The following is a 16189-nucleotide window of genomic DNA, read 5'->3' on the forward strand; positions in this document are numbered from 1 at the left end:
TATACACACACAATAGAAGAGTTTCCATATAGTACCTTTTTATTTTTCTTACCCCAGTGGCAAATAGTTTCAGTCTTAAACATGAAAAACAATTTGGCAACGGGGTAAAAAAAAAAGCTTACGTTTCTCTGAACACATCTTATTATCTTACACAGGTTTGCTTTTAAATAAATTTATTTTGTTTTAAGCAAGTTTCTGTATTTTTAATGGAAAACAAAACAAAAAAATCTAACATTTTCTTTAGTTTAATCAAGAGAACTTGTACAGTGGAAAGAAGTCTAGAAAATATATTGGAATTTCCACTATGCCATATAATTTTCTGTGGTACATTCTGTTTTTTCTTTCCCTTTCTATTTTCCTGGTTACAGTGTAATAGAATCCACAGTGGCTTGCGTTCCGGGATCGTTGTCCTGGGCAACGGGAGAGGTTCTATCCGCAGCAACCAGATCTACGGTAACAAGGAAGCTGGCGTGTACATTCTTTTTAATGGCAATCCTGTTGTCAGGTATGCAGTAATGCAGGGGTTATTGTGTTTTATTCAAATAAAACAGGAAAACAAGAACAAAATGAGATATATTTGTTGTTATCATGAAACTAATATGATTTCTGTTTCTGTTCTCTCTTTATGACAGTGGAAATCACATTTTCCAGGGCCTTGCAGCAGGCATTGCCGTCAATGAGAATGGAAGAGGACTGATCAGTGGTCCGTTTGATTGCAGTACCATTTTCTATTTGCCATGTAATTGTTTATAGGCGCTTCAAGCACAGCAGACCTTGCCCTTTTCAAGTGTTTCCTCATGCTCTTGAAACAGCCCAATTAAATTACACTAAATCAATTTTAACCGCTGCTTTACTTCTCTCATCTCTGCTAGAGAATGTTATTAGGCAGAATCAGTGGGGTGGTGCTGATATCCGTCGAGGAGGTGATCCAGTCCTGCGCAATAACTTCATCTGTTATGGCTACTCGGACGGATTGGTGGTGGGAGAGAGAGGGAGGGGTCTCATTGAAGGCAACCACATATACGGTGTGTACAGTTTGTCATATTTGTACATTTAAGGCATTTGGCAGATATTATCATGAATTTGTTTCAGTCTGTTGCCAATGTGTTTGCTATAGAAATTAGTTATGTGCATGGTTAGGTGCTATGCAACAATTTTCCAGTGAGAAGTAATTTTCTATCTGCATTGAAAGGGAAAATTCAGTGCGACAAAATCATATCTAGTCAAAACATGTAGCGTGTTTGGCGTGCAGTATATAGACATTTGGACTAACACAAAAACCAACTGAAAACCAACACAAAAACCAACTAATTTTAAAAATGTGAGGCTGATTATGACAAAAACCATCAGAATAAAGTCTTTTAGGTTTGTTTTAATACCAAACTAAAATAATTAAGTTATAAAATGAAAGACCTTTTGAGAATAAAGTGGTAACATTACAAGATTAAAGTAATAATATTTTGAGAATAAAGTCAAAATTATAACAGTGTAACATTGCAGTATTAATGTCAGAAAAAAGTAATTTTCTTGGTCATGACATTATTTACATTCATTTAATGAATTAATTTCATATTGTTCCATTCTGTTTTCTGAAGTACGGTTGAAAATCGTGAAATTGATCAAAATTATTTTTTTTTTTACTTTTTACAGCGTTATCTTTGTCACTTTTACATTTCGCAACCAGCTTTTTGAGACAGTCTAATCTGCTTTAGAATGATATTTATTATATAAACGTGTTATAACAAAAAGACCATTTGATTTTAAAAATGTGAGTTGTTGCAGAAAAAAAGGGGCATTTTAGTACCACACTAATATTTATGAGAATAAAATTGAACTGAAGACTTTTTGAGAATGATCTAATAATAGACCTTTGACAAGTGATAAAAGCATTTCGAAAATAATGTGGTAAAATTACAAGTTTAATATTTTTAGAAAAAAGTCAAAGTTACAAAGGTGTTACAAAGAAGTTAGTTAATTTTTTTGGGTTATGATATTGTGTAATTGTGTTTTTCCCTGGTGTTTTGTAGGCAACAGAGGCTGTGGGGTGTGGGTAATGTCATCTAGTCTACCTCAGCTCATTGGAAACCATATTACCCATAACCGCTTGTATGGCTTAGCCGTATTCTGCCGGAAGGAAACAGATTCTGCCGTGGGCCGAGAGGGCTATCGCTCTTTACAGGAAAGAGAGAGAGGAATCGGGGTTGGAGAGAGGGACAGAGGAGGGCCGGAGAACTTCAATGAGGAAGGAGAACTGATGGCATGGGAAAGTGATATCGATAGCGAAGATGAACGCTTTTCCTCCCGACGGCCAATCACAGTGGCCCTAGTGGAAAACAACTGCATTAGCCACAACGGAGGTGAGTTGCTGTTAAATATCATATCTCTTTTACCTCATCAGGGATGCTGAAATTACGCAGAAGTTGGATTTTAATTTTGCTGCTAATTGGAACACAAGCAGTTTGAATATGCCATAAGTGCAGTAGCCCCTCACTGCAGAAAACAAGATCCAGGGGGCGTGGTTGGATCCACATCTAGGGGGTGGAGATTGGTAGGATTAGGGGTGGAGATGGGTAGGTTTAGGGTAGTGTTGTCACGGTACCAAAATTTCAGTATTCGGTACCAATACCAGTGAAAATCCACGGTTCTCGGTACCAATTTCGGTACCAAAGCAAAACACAAAAACATGCTAATTGAACAACATTTTTATTAATAACGTTAAACAAAAATTAAATGTACAAAACCAATGCCATTCTTTATACTTATTTAAAAGATCAAGAACCGGGTACTCGGTAACACCGGTACTTAAGAAAACCTGGTACCGTAACGTTTTAATTTTTTTAGTACCGACTTGGTACCGAAATACCGGGTCTTTTGACAACACTAGTTTAGGGGTGGAGATTGGTAGATTTAGGGGTGGAGATTGGGTTAGGGTTAGGGAAACAAGATCCAGGGGGCGTGGTTGGATCCACATCTAGGGGGTGGAGATTGGTAGGATTAGGGGTGGAGATGGTAGGTTTAGGTGTGGAGATTGGTAGGTTTAGGGGTGGAGATGGGTAGGTTTATGGATCAGGGGGTGGAGACGGGTAGGTTTAGGTATATGTAAGGTGGAAGGAGTTGGATCTGGATCCAACCACACCCCCTGGACCTTGTGTTCTGCAGTGAGGACCATCTCCATGAGTGGTCTGTCAATATTCACCAGTTAGCGATGACAAAATTAGCATTTTCTGATTTTTGCATCAAGAAAATGACTCGATGAATTAAAAGCCTTTTGTGAATCTGATTACTATGGAGCCACAAATTAACGAGAGTATCCTAAGTATCCTTTGTCATATATGTTCATATTGGATTGACATCTCACCCACTTCTGTCTCCTTTCTTCTTCTCTCTGTCTCTCCAGCTGTTGGAGTGTATGTGAAGAGCAGTGAGCCTCTGAACGTGGTGGCCAACATGGTGAAGAATAACAAAGCAGCCGGCGTGTCTGTCATTCAGAGCGCTCAGCTAACACGTTTAGTTGCAAACTGTGTCCTCTGTAATGGCTGGACGGGAGTGACTGTGGACAGAGAGTGTCGAGTCGAGCTGCGCGGCAATGGCGTTTATGGCAATAACTGTCATGGTGTCTGCTTCCGAGGCGATGGGCTGATTGTGGAAAACGATGTGGTCGGAAATAATGCTGTTGGAATTCGAGTGATGGACAATGCAGATGTTAAAGTGAGTTTGCTTCAGTTTCTCTGTCACGTGGTTGAAAAAGTCACACAGAGAGGACACAGAGGTCGATGGGGTTTGCGTCACATCCTGTCTACTAATATTAGAGATCGACAAATACTGTTGTTGTTGTTTTTTTAACTGTTTTTTGTTCTGCAGGTATTGAGGAATCGCGTTCAGGCGTTGCGGGGTTATGGGATTTCTGTCAAGGAGCGGGTCCGAGGTGTGGTTCAGGAAAACCTGGTTTATCAAGGCCACCCCACGAGTACTAAAACCCCCATTCGGACAAACGCACAGAACCTGGAGTGTGTTGTACTTAACAACTCTCTGCTCATACCCAGGTTAGACACACTCACATGTGACAGGCAGAAAAACTCTATATACTGTATGCAGACTAGAAGCATTGGCCAGTTTCATGTCATTTTGCTGAAAGATAAAACTGTAACTGACAATAGTTTATTTAATAATCAATTTAATCAAATTTATTTAATAAACATTTGAATGGTGACTGTAAGAAAAACTAGTTATCATGGGAGATTTATTCAAACATACATTAAATAATGAAGACAACAGGTTAAAAAATATAAATATGTTATAATAAAGTGCATATATATAGCTTCTTGAGTTATTTTTTCTAGCTGCCTGATCAAGCTATGGAGTATAATGTTTAGTGAAGGTTTGGTCACTCATCAACTGAAAACAACATAGGCTAAAATATCTTGGTTTATCAAAATTTAAATTAATTGATAATGTGAAATTGGTATTGTCAACCCACAGGGGACATGTTTACCAGTTATAGCTCGGAGAGGTGCTAATTATGCGTCATCATTTTGGTCAAAAGTTTTGGCCCTCCAAATATATTCGGTTTCTGTTCATCACTAATAATATATGGCATAATATATTTGACCTCTATTATTCTTTCTGTTCTAGATCACAAGCACTCTGGGCTCTGGAAAATCCATCTCCTCGTCCCCATAATAGTAACCCCTCTAGCGTCACCCCCTCCACACTTCCTGCTCACCTTGCCATCACCATGACAAACAGAATCACTGCCTCTGTAGAAAGCGGTTGCCATAACAACGGCAGCATCTTTTGCTCGATTTTATGAGGTACGTAGTTCCCGGCTCAACAACATCAGATGGAAATTCATCAAATGTCCCCTCAATGTGAACCCTGGGTGAAGAAGGACATAGAAGAGGTCAAGGCACTGCTTCAACATGTGGGTTGGATGATGAAAAATCGGATTAAGCTTCAAGCACCTGACGTTCAAATGCACTTTTTTTAATATGACTAACCAAAGGTAGGTTGTTTAGTAGTCAGGTAATCAAACTATGAAGGATTAAGGCCACTTTTTTGATCTGAAATGAATCATTCCACTCACTCGAAATGGAAGTGAAGCTGGTCTGGGATCAGTGTTTATGAGCATCTTACTGGAGTTTGTATTTTATCACGTACCTGAAGTCTAGTTGGCTACCAATCCAGCAGAAAGCCCGTTCAATACAGGACAGTTTACTGAGACAAAACTATTTATGAATTACTGGAAGTGCTTCAAATCAAGCTTCTATTCAACAAAATCTTCTGCGAATCAATAAGACACATGGATTTAATTGTCCAATGAACCTACAGTCTGTTATTATCATTTCAGACATTCACACAAAGTCAGGAGGGAGAAAGAGACACAAGGGAAGTAGAAGCGAGAGACATGTCACGTGGCTTACGCTCTCTCTCTCTTCCCAAAAGACCAGGACCAGTGCTGAAAATAGAAGATAAACAAATTCAGTGCACCGCAGGAATTGTAGTCCTGCTGGCTTCCGCTGAGATTCTGTAATGGACAAGAACAAAACAGCATGTACTGCATATCAAGATGCAGCCAGTCATAAGCTGGCAGAATCTGTTGCATTACATCAAGTGGCAATATTCAACTTTCCTCTAAAAACAATCCAGTTTTATGTACATGTGCACATTATTGAAGGGTTTTGCTCTTGTATGACCTGGCAGCCTGGCCCAAACTGGCTGAATAGAAAGGTTGGAAGATTTTTCAAGAAAAAAGACAATTTAAACACCCTAAAGGAATAGTCTGACCTAAATATGTTGTCATCAGTACCCTCATGTCATTCTAAACCAGTGACTTTTCTTCTGTGGAACACAAAAGAAGTTACTCGTATTGTTTATTTAAAGGTCCCATGACATGCTGCTTTTTGGATGCTTTTATATAGGCCTAAGTGGTCCCTAGTACTGTATCTGAAGTCTCTTTCCCGAAATTCAGCCTTGGTGCAGAATTTCAGCCACTACGAGCCAGTCCCACAATGAGCTTTCCTTAGGACGTGCCATTTCTGTGTCTGTAGCTTTAAATGCTAATGAGGAGGAGAGAGGCGGGGCAACTGCCATGCTTCGCTCATTTGCAAGCCATGATGTCTCTCGAGGAAAAAAAAAATATTGCACTCGCCTGGCACTGTAGTAGCTCATTTTCTCATGGGCGGGCCAAATTCTCTGGGCGGGCAAAGCAGAGAAAGGGGAGGTAACCTTTCCCCGTATGACGACATAAAGGGAAGATTCCAGATTGGGCCATCTGAGCTTTCATTTTCTCAAAGGCAAAGCAGGATACCCAGGGCTCGGTTTACACCTATCGCCATTTCTAGCCACTGGGGGACCATAGGCAGGCTAGGGGAACTCATATTAATGTTAAAAAACCTCATAAAGTGAAATTTTCATGCCATGGGACCTTTAAACCGTTTCAGTTCCCATTGACTTCCATTGTGTGGACAAAATTCAATGAAGGTTGATGAGAACCGAAAGTGTCTACTAGATTCTTCAAAATATCTTCTTTTGTGTTCAGCAGAAGAAATACATACATACGGGTTTGGAACAACATGAGGGTGAGTAAATGATGAACTATCCCTTTAAATGTGTCACAGACACTGATTTAATAGGCCTATCAATGGATCATTTATTTTGAACTGTATAGCAGTGAAGAGCTTTACTGACATCATATTCAGATATGCAATGGCCGCTATGATAGCTGTTTTACTATTTTGGAGACAAGTAGCAAGATTATCACAGGTTCACAGCTAAATAGAACCATATGAAAACCCCTTTGAGCCATGCTATAATGTCAAAAACCTTTGTAGGTAAGAAAATAACTAGACTAATGATAAATTGTAACTTTCAGTCAGTCTTCAGGTAGTTGTCCTAAAGTAGTCACAGGGCTTGAAACTGGTTGGATTTCTTAAGCGACCTTGGCTGTGTTCAGAATGGAATACTAGCTTACTATTTACTGAACATTGCACAGTATATACTGTAAATTGCTTATTCTTTTTTAAAGATGCTAAAACAGTAGGTATCATTCTGAATCTACTAACATTGTTGTCATATGACCTCATTGCAGGTGAGGTGTCAACCTCAATATTCAAGGTTATTTTGCAGTTAAATTTTTTTTTTTTTAAATGGCTACCTTTGGCGGAGTCTGATCAAATAACGACTCGTAAAAGAAATGATCTTTCAGCAGTAATATCGGGTCATTCATTATACTGGAACTGGAAGTACAAGTCATAGCTATTGCTTGTAAAACTAAGATGACTGGGTATCCTGAATATTTGCACTCTTTGCACAGTATACATACTGCAGGAATAGTATGGAAGTATGCCATTACGAACATAGCCCATCACTAAAATTAGGGATCTTGTAATGCGATTTCTTCCCAGAATACTAGACATTATTTATCGAAAGATAGCCATCTTATGTTAGATTTACAGCAGGCTGTTATTATTTTTGTAGTGTTTTCATACCAACTGCTGGTTTGATTTATAAAGTGCAATATGTATCTACTAAAACGTGCCTATTTTTACAGTATGGTTTTTATACTTATTGTGCAGTATAAATATAATCACCATCATAGCAAATTGCCTAATTTCTGTCATTTTTGTCTGAGGATACTGTGAAGATATGGATTTCATTCCTAAAACCAAAGACATTTTTCACAAGAAAAACAATCCTTGTCCTTGCTTGCTATACAATAATATTGTCAATCAATACAGATGTAATTCCAGGCTCCTACTGTCGTCTCAAGTATACGCAAAAAAAATAAAAAATCAGAACACAGGCAATTCCAATCTAAGTTAACCGAATAATCTTACAAGACGACAGTAAATGTAACACTTTCAATTATAGCCGGTTCCCACACAGCTTAGAAACATACTGCTGTCCACAGCTCAGTTCATCCTCTTGCGTTTCCTGCGTTCCATATGTCGTTCGTAATGCACCAGTGGAAGCACCAGAGAGACCGTCCTGTGCTCATGATGTGTCACGGCCTCTACTGTAGGCAGACTGACGGCACAGGGTCAGCCCCATGGCCTTGGCCACCTCCAACATTCTGCACACAAACAGTGTCAAGGTAAGGATAACAGGGTTTTAGAGCAGTGACTCTCATTCTTTTTGACTCCAAAGCCTCCTTTTGTGCATAACATTTTTAGGCCCTCCTATCTAAAGGGGGCATTTACACAACATAATTTTCAACTAAAAACGGAAAACTTTTAATGCAGGTTGGCTGTTCATTTACATGATAACAGTGTTTTGGTTCTTTAGGTACGTGTGCAGGTGCATTGTTTTCCTTTGCAAAGTGATATCGCCAACTACAGGCCTGGCATGCATAATGCAACATTTTTATTCTTTTTCACGGATCTATGAGAATGAGGACCGTTTTGACAATGTTATCATCTGTATGTGAAATTTGTCAAAAATGCAAAACTTTTCCATTTTTAGTACATTGTCATGTAAACATACCTTGAGATGATATACTTCATGCATGTTTTTTTTTTTCAGTTTAAAGTAACATTTTACAATAAGGTTCTATTTATTACTATTAGCGAACATTAACTAACAATTAAAAATATTTTATTAAAAGCATTTATTAATCTTAGTTAATGTTAACTTCAACATTTACTAATACATTACTTAAATCAAAAGTTCAATCTGTTAATATTATTAAATGAACCTGAGCAAACAAACTAACAACATTAACAAAGATGAATAAATACTGAAACACTATAATATACTGCTTATTGTTAGATAATGCATTAACTAAAGTTAATCAATGGAACCTTGCAAAGTGTTGTAAATAGAGATGCACTGATACTGAATTTCTCTGCCGATACCAATAGCTGATTATTCAGAATGATATCTGCCGATACCGATAGTTTGATTTTCTTAAGGAATAAAACCTCTCCTAACCGATGCTGTTAGTTTTAACTACACAGGGAACCCTCTCATTTGGCACATTACTATAATATTAAAGGTTAAAATTTACAAAAGAGCTATTATATTAGCTCTGTTGTAAATATACAACTGCTAATTATTTTCATATATCATAAATACACTCAAATAAAAATTGAAATGTCTGTTTATAACTCATTTGCACATAGTCCTCATAAATACCTGTCTTCATGCCAGATTTAGGCCTATTCAAATATACATGTACATATATAATTATAAGTAAAAATGCTCTTCTTTAGTGTTGTTTTATAGCTAACTAGTGAACAGTGGATAACTTTGCTGAGGTAAATGCCAAGTTAAGTGACATACTTTTCACAATCTATTTTATTGGCATCTTTCTGCGGTTGAAACACTGATTGAGCGATTACATTAGACATGATGCATTTTGGTAAGCTATATTGTAACTTTCAACATACTTTCTGATGTTCATTCATGTTTATTTTGCACTATAACTTAAAGTGGAAGAGACTGGCGCTCTATGCTGCCGCTTGAACTGAGGTGCTACAGCGGTCTGTCACATCACATTTAAAAGTGTCAAAATGGCATTCATTGATTGAATGATAATACGCAGTGCCTGAAAATAGTCCCCAGCTAGGTAACTTCCAATAAACCTATTTTCAGGCGCTGCGTAATATCATTGCGCCTGCTGCACCCATGGTACGGCAGCAAAGTTCCTTGATTATTACGCCAGAATGAGAGTATAGTTCCTAGCCATATCGGCCTAGAAAATCACAACTTTTCATTTTCCGTCAGTCTTAGTACACGATGTAACTACAGAAGAGTCACGTTTTAAATAGGAAAAATATTGAAACTCTTTGGTCATTTTTGAGCGAGATGCTAACGGTCTAATCAGATTCAATGATCTATGCTAAGCTACAGCTAAAAGTGCTACCGCCAGACCCGGAGATCGGCTGAATGGATTAGAAAATGGTAAAACTCAACTGTTTAACTCTAGGGGAGTTGGAAAATGAGCCTATTTTCAAAAATAGAGGAGTGTTCCTTTAAGGTGTAAAATAATACTTCTGAGTTACTTGACATCACTGATGCCCATGTCTCTGTGTAGGAGTGTAAGGTTAGCCGTCTGATCACTCATGTGCAGCAGTAAAGTTAAACCGTGAGCAGCCAGTTTCATACGCATGGACAACGACACCGTGTTCCTGAGGCTGTCGAGACATTTATATACTGCAATTTCAGAGTTTTTAAAAAGATTAAAACAAAAATGAAGTCAGAACAGGCTGCAGGACTGTGCCTCGTTCGAAGGAAACACAACTGCCGTTGTGGAAACTCTCCACTGTGAAATCCTTCAGCACTTTGTTGATGATGATTCGTGGACATCCATCCTCACTACCAACTTCAGAAGAGAGTGAAAATAAATGAGTTTATTGACAGGTTACAAAAACACAATGGCCATATAAAACGAGAACATTTGGAATCAATACACTACTACCATATCATCTAGTGGCAGAGACAGCCTAAAAAATCAGCTTTGGTTCTTTAACACTCACATTTGAAAGAGAGACGTCTCTGTAGCGAGGCTTTGATGAGGAAGGACAGGTACCAGACGCAACGAGACTGTCTGTCACGAGCTTGATTCAAGATGTCTAAGAACAATCTGCGGACTAGAGAACACAACTGGATGAATTTAGAACCGATCTGGAGCTAAAAATGATCCAAAATGACTTCTAGCAGACTTCCCAAAACCAATTTTTTTTTGTTGTCATTTTCATGTCTTTCCACCCATTTCCAAGATTTTTGAAAGTAAAGTAAAGTAAACTTATGCTTTCAGGACTTTTGAAGGGCTGGAAATCACTTTTAATTTCTGATATTTCTAGATTACTGAAGATACTCGTGGAATAATAATAGAAGGAAGTTAAGGATCTTGACACAAAAAAACACTGTGGAGAGGAGTGGTAAAACATGGAGAAGCATATAAAGAACTAAAAAGGATACGTTGATCAAAGGGGTGCACATCTTCTGCTTTGTCTGCCTCAGTGATGCATGGAGGGAGGGTTAGGGACTTATACTTATACTAAGTTACCCCCCTAACTTATACTACTATGAAAATAAATTAGAAGGTGCTGACTTGGTGGAATAAAGTGAGGACTCTGTCACAGAATCCCTTAATTTATAACAAATTTAAAGAATGCGCGAATTTTAGAGATTATTAAAGACTTGAAGTATTTTTTATCTCCAAAATGAAGATTCATTTTCCAAAATTACAGCTTGGAATGATGCTCAACTTTATATTATGCTCACAAATGTTTCAAGTTCTTGATTTCATACATTTTCAAAAAATGTAAAATGGTGCTCGTAATGGAAATAAAAACATATAAAGGACAATCGTAATTTGTATAAAAATGATAGCTAGAATAAATTTCACTCTTGGTTAATCATTTCAAAGAATTAATTTTTATAATGTATCATTTGTATTACATTGTTCCAGAATAAACTTGTTACTTTCAAAAAAAAAAAAAAAATTTGGAAAGAGGGAATAAACTATATTCATATTTTTAACGACGTTCCAGACAAGGTTATTATAGTTTTCAATTTTTTAAATCTTTTTATTTTAATATCATTTTCAAATTTGCTATAAAATTCAGTTTAGTTTTTATTAGTTTCATTCATATTTTTGTTAGTTTTAGTTTAGTTTTTATTTTGTGAACACATTTTTATTTAGTTTTTATATAGTTTAGTTTCAGTTTTAATTCAAGTTTAGCAGATATGCTTGTCCTTTGCTGGTTTATGCTGGGCATGTTCTGGTTTTAAGCTGGTCGGACCAGTTTAGGACCAGCAAAGGACCAGCATAAACCAGCAAAGGACCAGCTTAAACCAGCTCAAACCAGCATCAAAACATACCTAACCAGCATATGCTGGTTTTTTCAACAGGGCGTGCATCAATCAAAATTGGGACTAATGAAATTCAATAATAGCGGCAATCGCATTTAACAATAAAGGTTTATATTTGAATGTTATTTTCATTTATGAAGAATTATAAGCGTGTGTATGATGTGATTTAGCCAATGCACATTTGTTCAAAAGCCTGGCAGAGTGATCACAAGATGCTAGGCAAAAGTTTTGTGTTGTTTACAGAAAGGCGCATTCTCATCTTTTTTTTCCTGTTAATTATCATGTTGTGCTGCATGTCTGTTTTTCTTCAAACCACCAACTTAGAATGCCTAATGTTGGTTTGATTGCTTGTGTTACATGATAAAATAAATCATCTTGCTTAGCCTACCTGATGTAATCGACTTAATGCAAGTGCGGTTCGGGTCGCGACTCGCGGTCTTTATGCCAAACGGTTCTCGTCTGGTACAGAATTAAATTAGTGCTACTGTCAGATAATGGGTCGGGTGTTCCGTAGGCCTACTGCCGGTGCACGTTTACCAAACAGGTAAACCGGGTCGGGCAGGCTTTAAACTGATTTGCGTCTCTCCGTCAGATAACCCCATGTGCGTGATGCGCCATTACAGGTAACGTTAGGCTATTTCCCTAAACCTCCACACAGCTCGTATATTTTTTCCGCCAAGGGGTGAGAACGTAATGATTACGAAAACGATTATTTATTTTTGATAATTATTATTTTATTTCAGTTAGTTTTTTAATAACTGTTGTTAGTTCCAGATCGCGTCTGTAAGGTAGGCCTACTATTCGTTTGTTTTACGGTTTTTAAAGGGGTCATATGATGCGATTTAAATTTTTCCTTTCTCTTTGGGAGAGAGACAGCGGGAGCACGTTTACATTTATGCATTTATACACTTGTATACAAAGCGACTTGCTAAGTTTAGTGTGATAATATTCTACAATAATACACAAAGTCTTTAAAGATTCTACAGACAGTCTTTCCAGATTTGACTGCTCTGCATTGGACATCATGTCGATGACATTATCTGAGATCAGTGCAGCTGAGAGTGAAGGTGTCCCTGATGGCCTTCATGGGTCCAGAAGTGACAAGTTCTCCATTGAGTTTGCAGCTTTTATTAGGCTGGATGTGTTCAATCTAGGCGCCATCAGTGTCTATGATGAGATAGATGATAGTAATGATGGTGATTACACAGAGCAGTCCAGTCTTAGCAGTGACACATCTGAAGATGAAACAGGGGCGAGTGTGGCCAGCTTTGAATCGCACTCTGATGAGGGAGGATTTGTCAGTAGGCAGAATACGCAAATGCATTGCGGCAGCATATTAATGCTTAATAGAGGAAGTGATGATAGTCTGGGTTTGCTGAGCAGCAGCAGCACGTCCTCTTGTGAAAGCCAAATTGTCTACCGTCCTCCAATGCACAACGCATCCCTCATTCCCCTCCATACATCCTCCAATTTTGTAGACGCAGCCAGGCCTTCAGTTAGGCTGGATGTCCATAGTGACGAAGAAGCGTCTTCTATAGAGTCTACATCAATAGGAGTAAGTCCTATAGACTCTGTGGACAACAGCGCAGGTAAGACTGAAATTACATTGGAAATTGGGACATTTATGTAGATCAGAATTAGAGCCACTAGTTTATAAGGATCCACGCAACAGTCCCTACCTCATGTGTGAGATCCCTTTACAGTGTTGCATATTTTGCATATCTAGAAGCAATTTTAAATAAATGCATGTGGGCCTAATCCCAACCGTGCTGATGTTTAGAACAAAAGCACTCTTGCTCATGTGATATTGGTTTTTACAGTAAGTCAACAATAAGTTATTATAGAGTAACTTAAATTTGAACACAATATTGCCAGTTGAGTTGTCTGTTTTTTTAGTTGGCCAATGAAAAGGGTTTCCAGAAAAGCCAAATGTTGCTCAGGCATCAGTTTTTTTAGGGGGCACTAGTGATCGCCCAGCATTTTCATGTATGGAAAACAGCGGAACTATTGTTTTTCATAAATATAAATAACTATTATTATTTTTAATAACATTTTTCTTAAGCTTACACTGCATTACTTAATATACTCTAGAAGCTATATTCTGTAGCTTCTAGAAACAAAACTGCACCATATGTATTTGACAGGGCATTTTGCGAGCCAGAGGCTGTTCTCTGTTGTCCTTTAAAGAAACGTGTCACACCTGAGACACAGATTGAACAATTTGCAAAAGTAATTTTCAGAAAATTTCTAGGAAAATGTAAGAAATTGATTTAGATTTTGTGTATATATATATATATATATATATATATATATATATACTCAAAAATCTGAAGGGGCACGTGCCTGAATGTCTATTTGAACAAATCGGTCTTCGTTTTAGAAAACCATGTCAGTTTAAGGAAGAAGATGAAGAACAGGATTTGTTCATTCTTCAAGAGGGCATGGAAGGCTATAAAGCGTCCTTCCCTCTGTTGCAAGACCAAAGTGGAGCCATTTGCGGACCCAGAGCCGGCCGATCTTGATTCATCATGTCCTGCAGAGCTCTCTGGTTTCAAACCAACTGATGGTGAGTCTGCTGCCAGTATTACTGCGGTACCCTGCAAAAACAAACATTTTAAATCAGTATTTTTGTCTTGTTCTACACACACAAAAATTTTTTTATTATAACGTTCTTTATGTGTGTTTTTTCAGAATCTGAAGAGTTTGGCTATGAAATGGGAAGCTTTAGCACAGTGAATGAGGAAACCCCTACATTTAGCAGCAAACAGGTACATTTACTGAATTCAATAAATATTTAGATTTTACATAAGTTGCGTCTTGATCAAAACATCTGTTTAAAACGATTTACAGATTTTCGATTCTAAAACCTTTAAGGTTTGATACTGAGAGACTCAAATCTTAAAGGTTATGTACGTGCTTCAACATGCTCATAATAATAACTCTTGTGTTCTTTTTAACTTTTGCAATTAGACAGAAGATGCTGATTGCCTAGATGAGTTCAGCCTTAGCAGCGACACATCCGAAGATGACTGTAAGCATCGTATGATCAGTTGTGGCCTGTTCTCCGTCCAGAGAGGAAAACCGGTCCATAGGCTGAGCGAATGGAGCTTTAACAGCGACCTCTTCATAGGTGAAGGTGGAAGTGACGATAGCTTGGATTTGTTAAGCATTAGCAGTGCCATGTCTTCCACTGATGAACGAAGAGTCGCTTGGCAGAATGTTCCTGCTAGAGAAGCATGTGCATGTTCCGACTGCAGGAACATGTATTCAACAGGGCCTTCAATGAGCTTGGAGGCGCAGAGTGACAAAGAGGCATCTCCTGTAGACACTGTGGAGAACAGCACAGGTGAGACTGAAATTACACTGGAAACTGGGACATTTATGTAGATATTAAATACAAGCACAGCATACTAGCATGTGAGGATGATTCTTTTTTTTTTAAACAAATCTAATAAGTGAATGATTTTTTTTTTTTTTTTAGGTAATCATACCAATTTGTGGAAGAAGATGAAGAATGGGAGCTCTTCATTCTTCAAGAAACCACAAAAGACTCTAAAGTGTCCCTCGTTCTGCTGTTGCTGCTGCGAGACCAGAGTGGAGCCATTTGTGTCTCAACCAGAGGACTTAGAGCCGAACCCACAGCCGGCTGATCCCAAACCATTCTTTGTTGCAGAGCCCTCTGGTTTCAAGCCAACTGATGGTAAGTCTGCTACCATTATTACTGCAAAAACAGAAGAAAAAAACATTTTAATCAGTATTTTTGTCTTGTTTTACACAAACTGGTGTAGTAGATTATAAAAAAAAAATTGTATGTGCTTTTTTTTTTTTAGATTCTCAAGAGTTTTATTATAAAATGGTAATGTTGGAATCAGGAAGCTTTGAATTTCTGTGAAGCGATTTCAACTAAGGGGGCCTCCGTGAAGGCAGCAGGAACCTCAAGCCCACCACATCAGGACCAGAGAGCTCAGACCAGCCTTCATCTGCCAGCCTGACCAAATTAATATTTCATTATTCATTTTTTAATAATAATAATACTAGATATGTACATTTTCTGAAGAAAATGTGAGTGGTGCTTGCTGTGGCAAAACTCGGCACTAGGGTCTTTTTTGTCATGTTTTAGGTAATTGCTATTAGCATGTAGCTATTCGGTGTTAGCATGAGTAGCATGTTGGAAGTCTTGTTTGCTAGCATTAGTCAAAAGAGCCAATCCCCATGTCTATACAATGTTCTGATGCAGAGATGTAGGTCTTGTTAATCTGTTGCTAGGATACTCTGTTTAGTTGCTAGGGAGTGGCTTGGCAGCTGCCAGTGATGATACTCCAAAGGCTGCTTGCCAGTATGAATGATATAAACCAACCCCCATGCTTCTGTG

At 38.0% G+C, this 16189-nt stretch overlaps 1 protein-coding gene across 1 annotated transcript in view; it reads left to right on the top strand.

Annotated features, from left to right (window-relative positions):
• fbxo10 (F-box protein 10) overlaps positions 1-5855 on the top strand; it is an 11902-nt gene extending 6047 nt beyond the window's left edge. The window contains exons 5-11 of the mRNA XM_016565774.1: positions 369-505; positions 633-703; positions 873-1025; positions 2028-2357; positions 3398-3708; positions 3862-4043; positions 4633-5855. Coding sequence (XP_016421260.1) covers positions 369-505; positions 633-703; positions 873-1025; positions 2028-2357; positions 3398-3708; positions 3862-4043; positions 4633-4810 — 1362 coding nt within the window. The 3' untranslated portion in view covers positions 4811-5855. The remainder of the gene's footprint in view (positions 1-368; positions 506-632; positions 704-872; positions 1026-2027; positions 2358-3397; positions 3709-3861; positions 4044-4632) is intronic.
• The last annotated feature ends 10334 nt before the right edge of the window (positions 5856-16189 follow it).

This window comes from Sinocyclocheilus rhinocerous, unplaced genomic scaffold (genome assembly GCF_001515625.1).
Source record: "Sinocyclocheilus rhinocerous isolate Xijiao unplaced genomic scaffold, SAMN03320098_v1.1 scaffold1, whole genome shotgun sequence".
NCBI lineage: Eukaryota > Metazoa > Chordata > Actinopteri > Cypriniformes > Cyprinidae > Sinocyclocheilus > Sinocyclocheilus rhinocerous.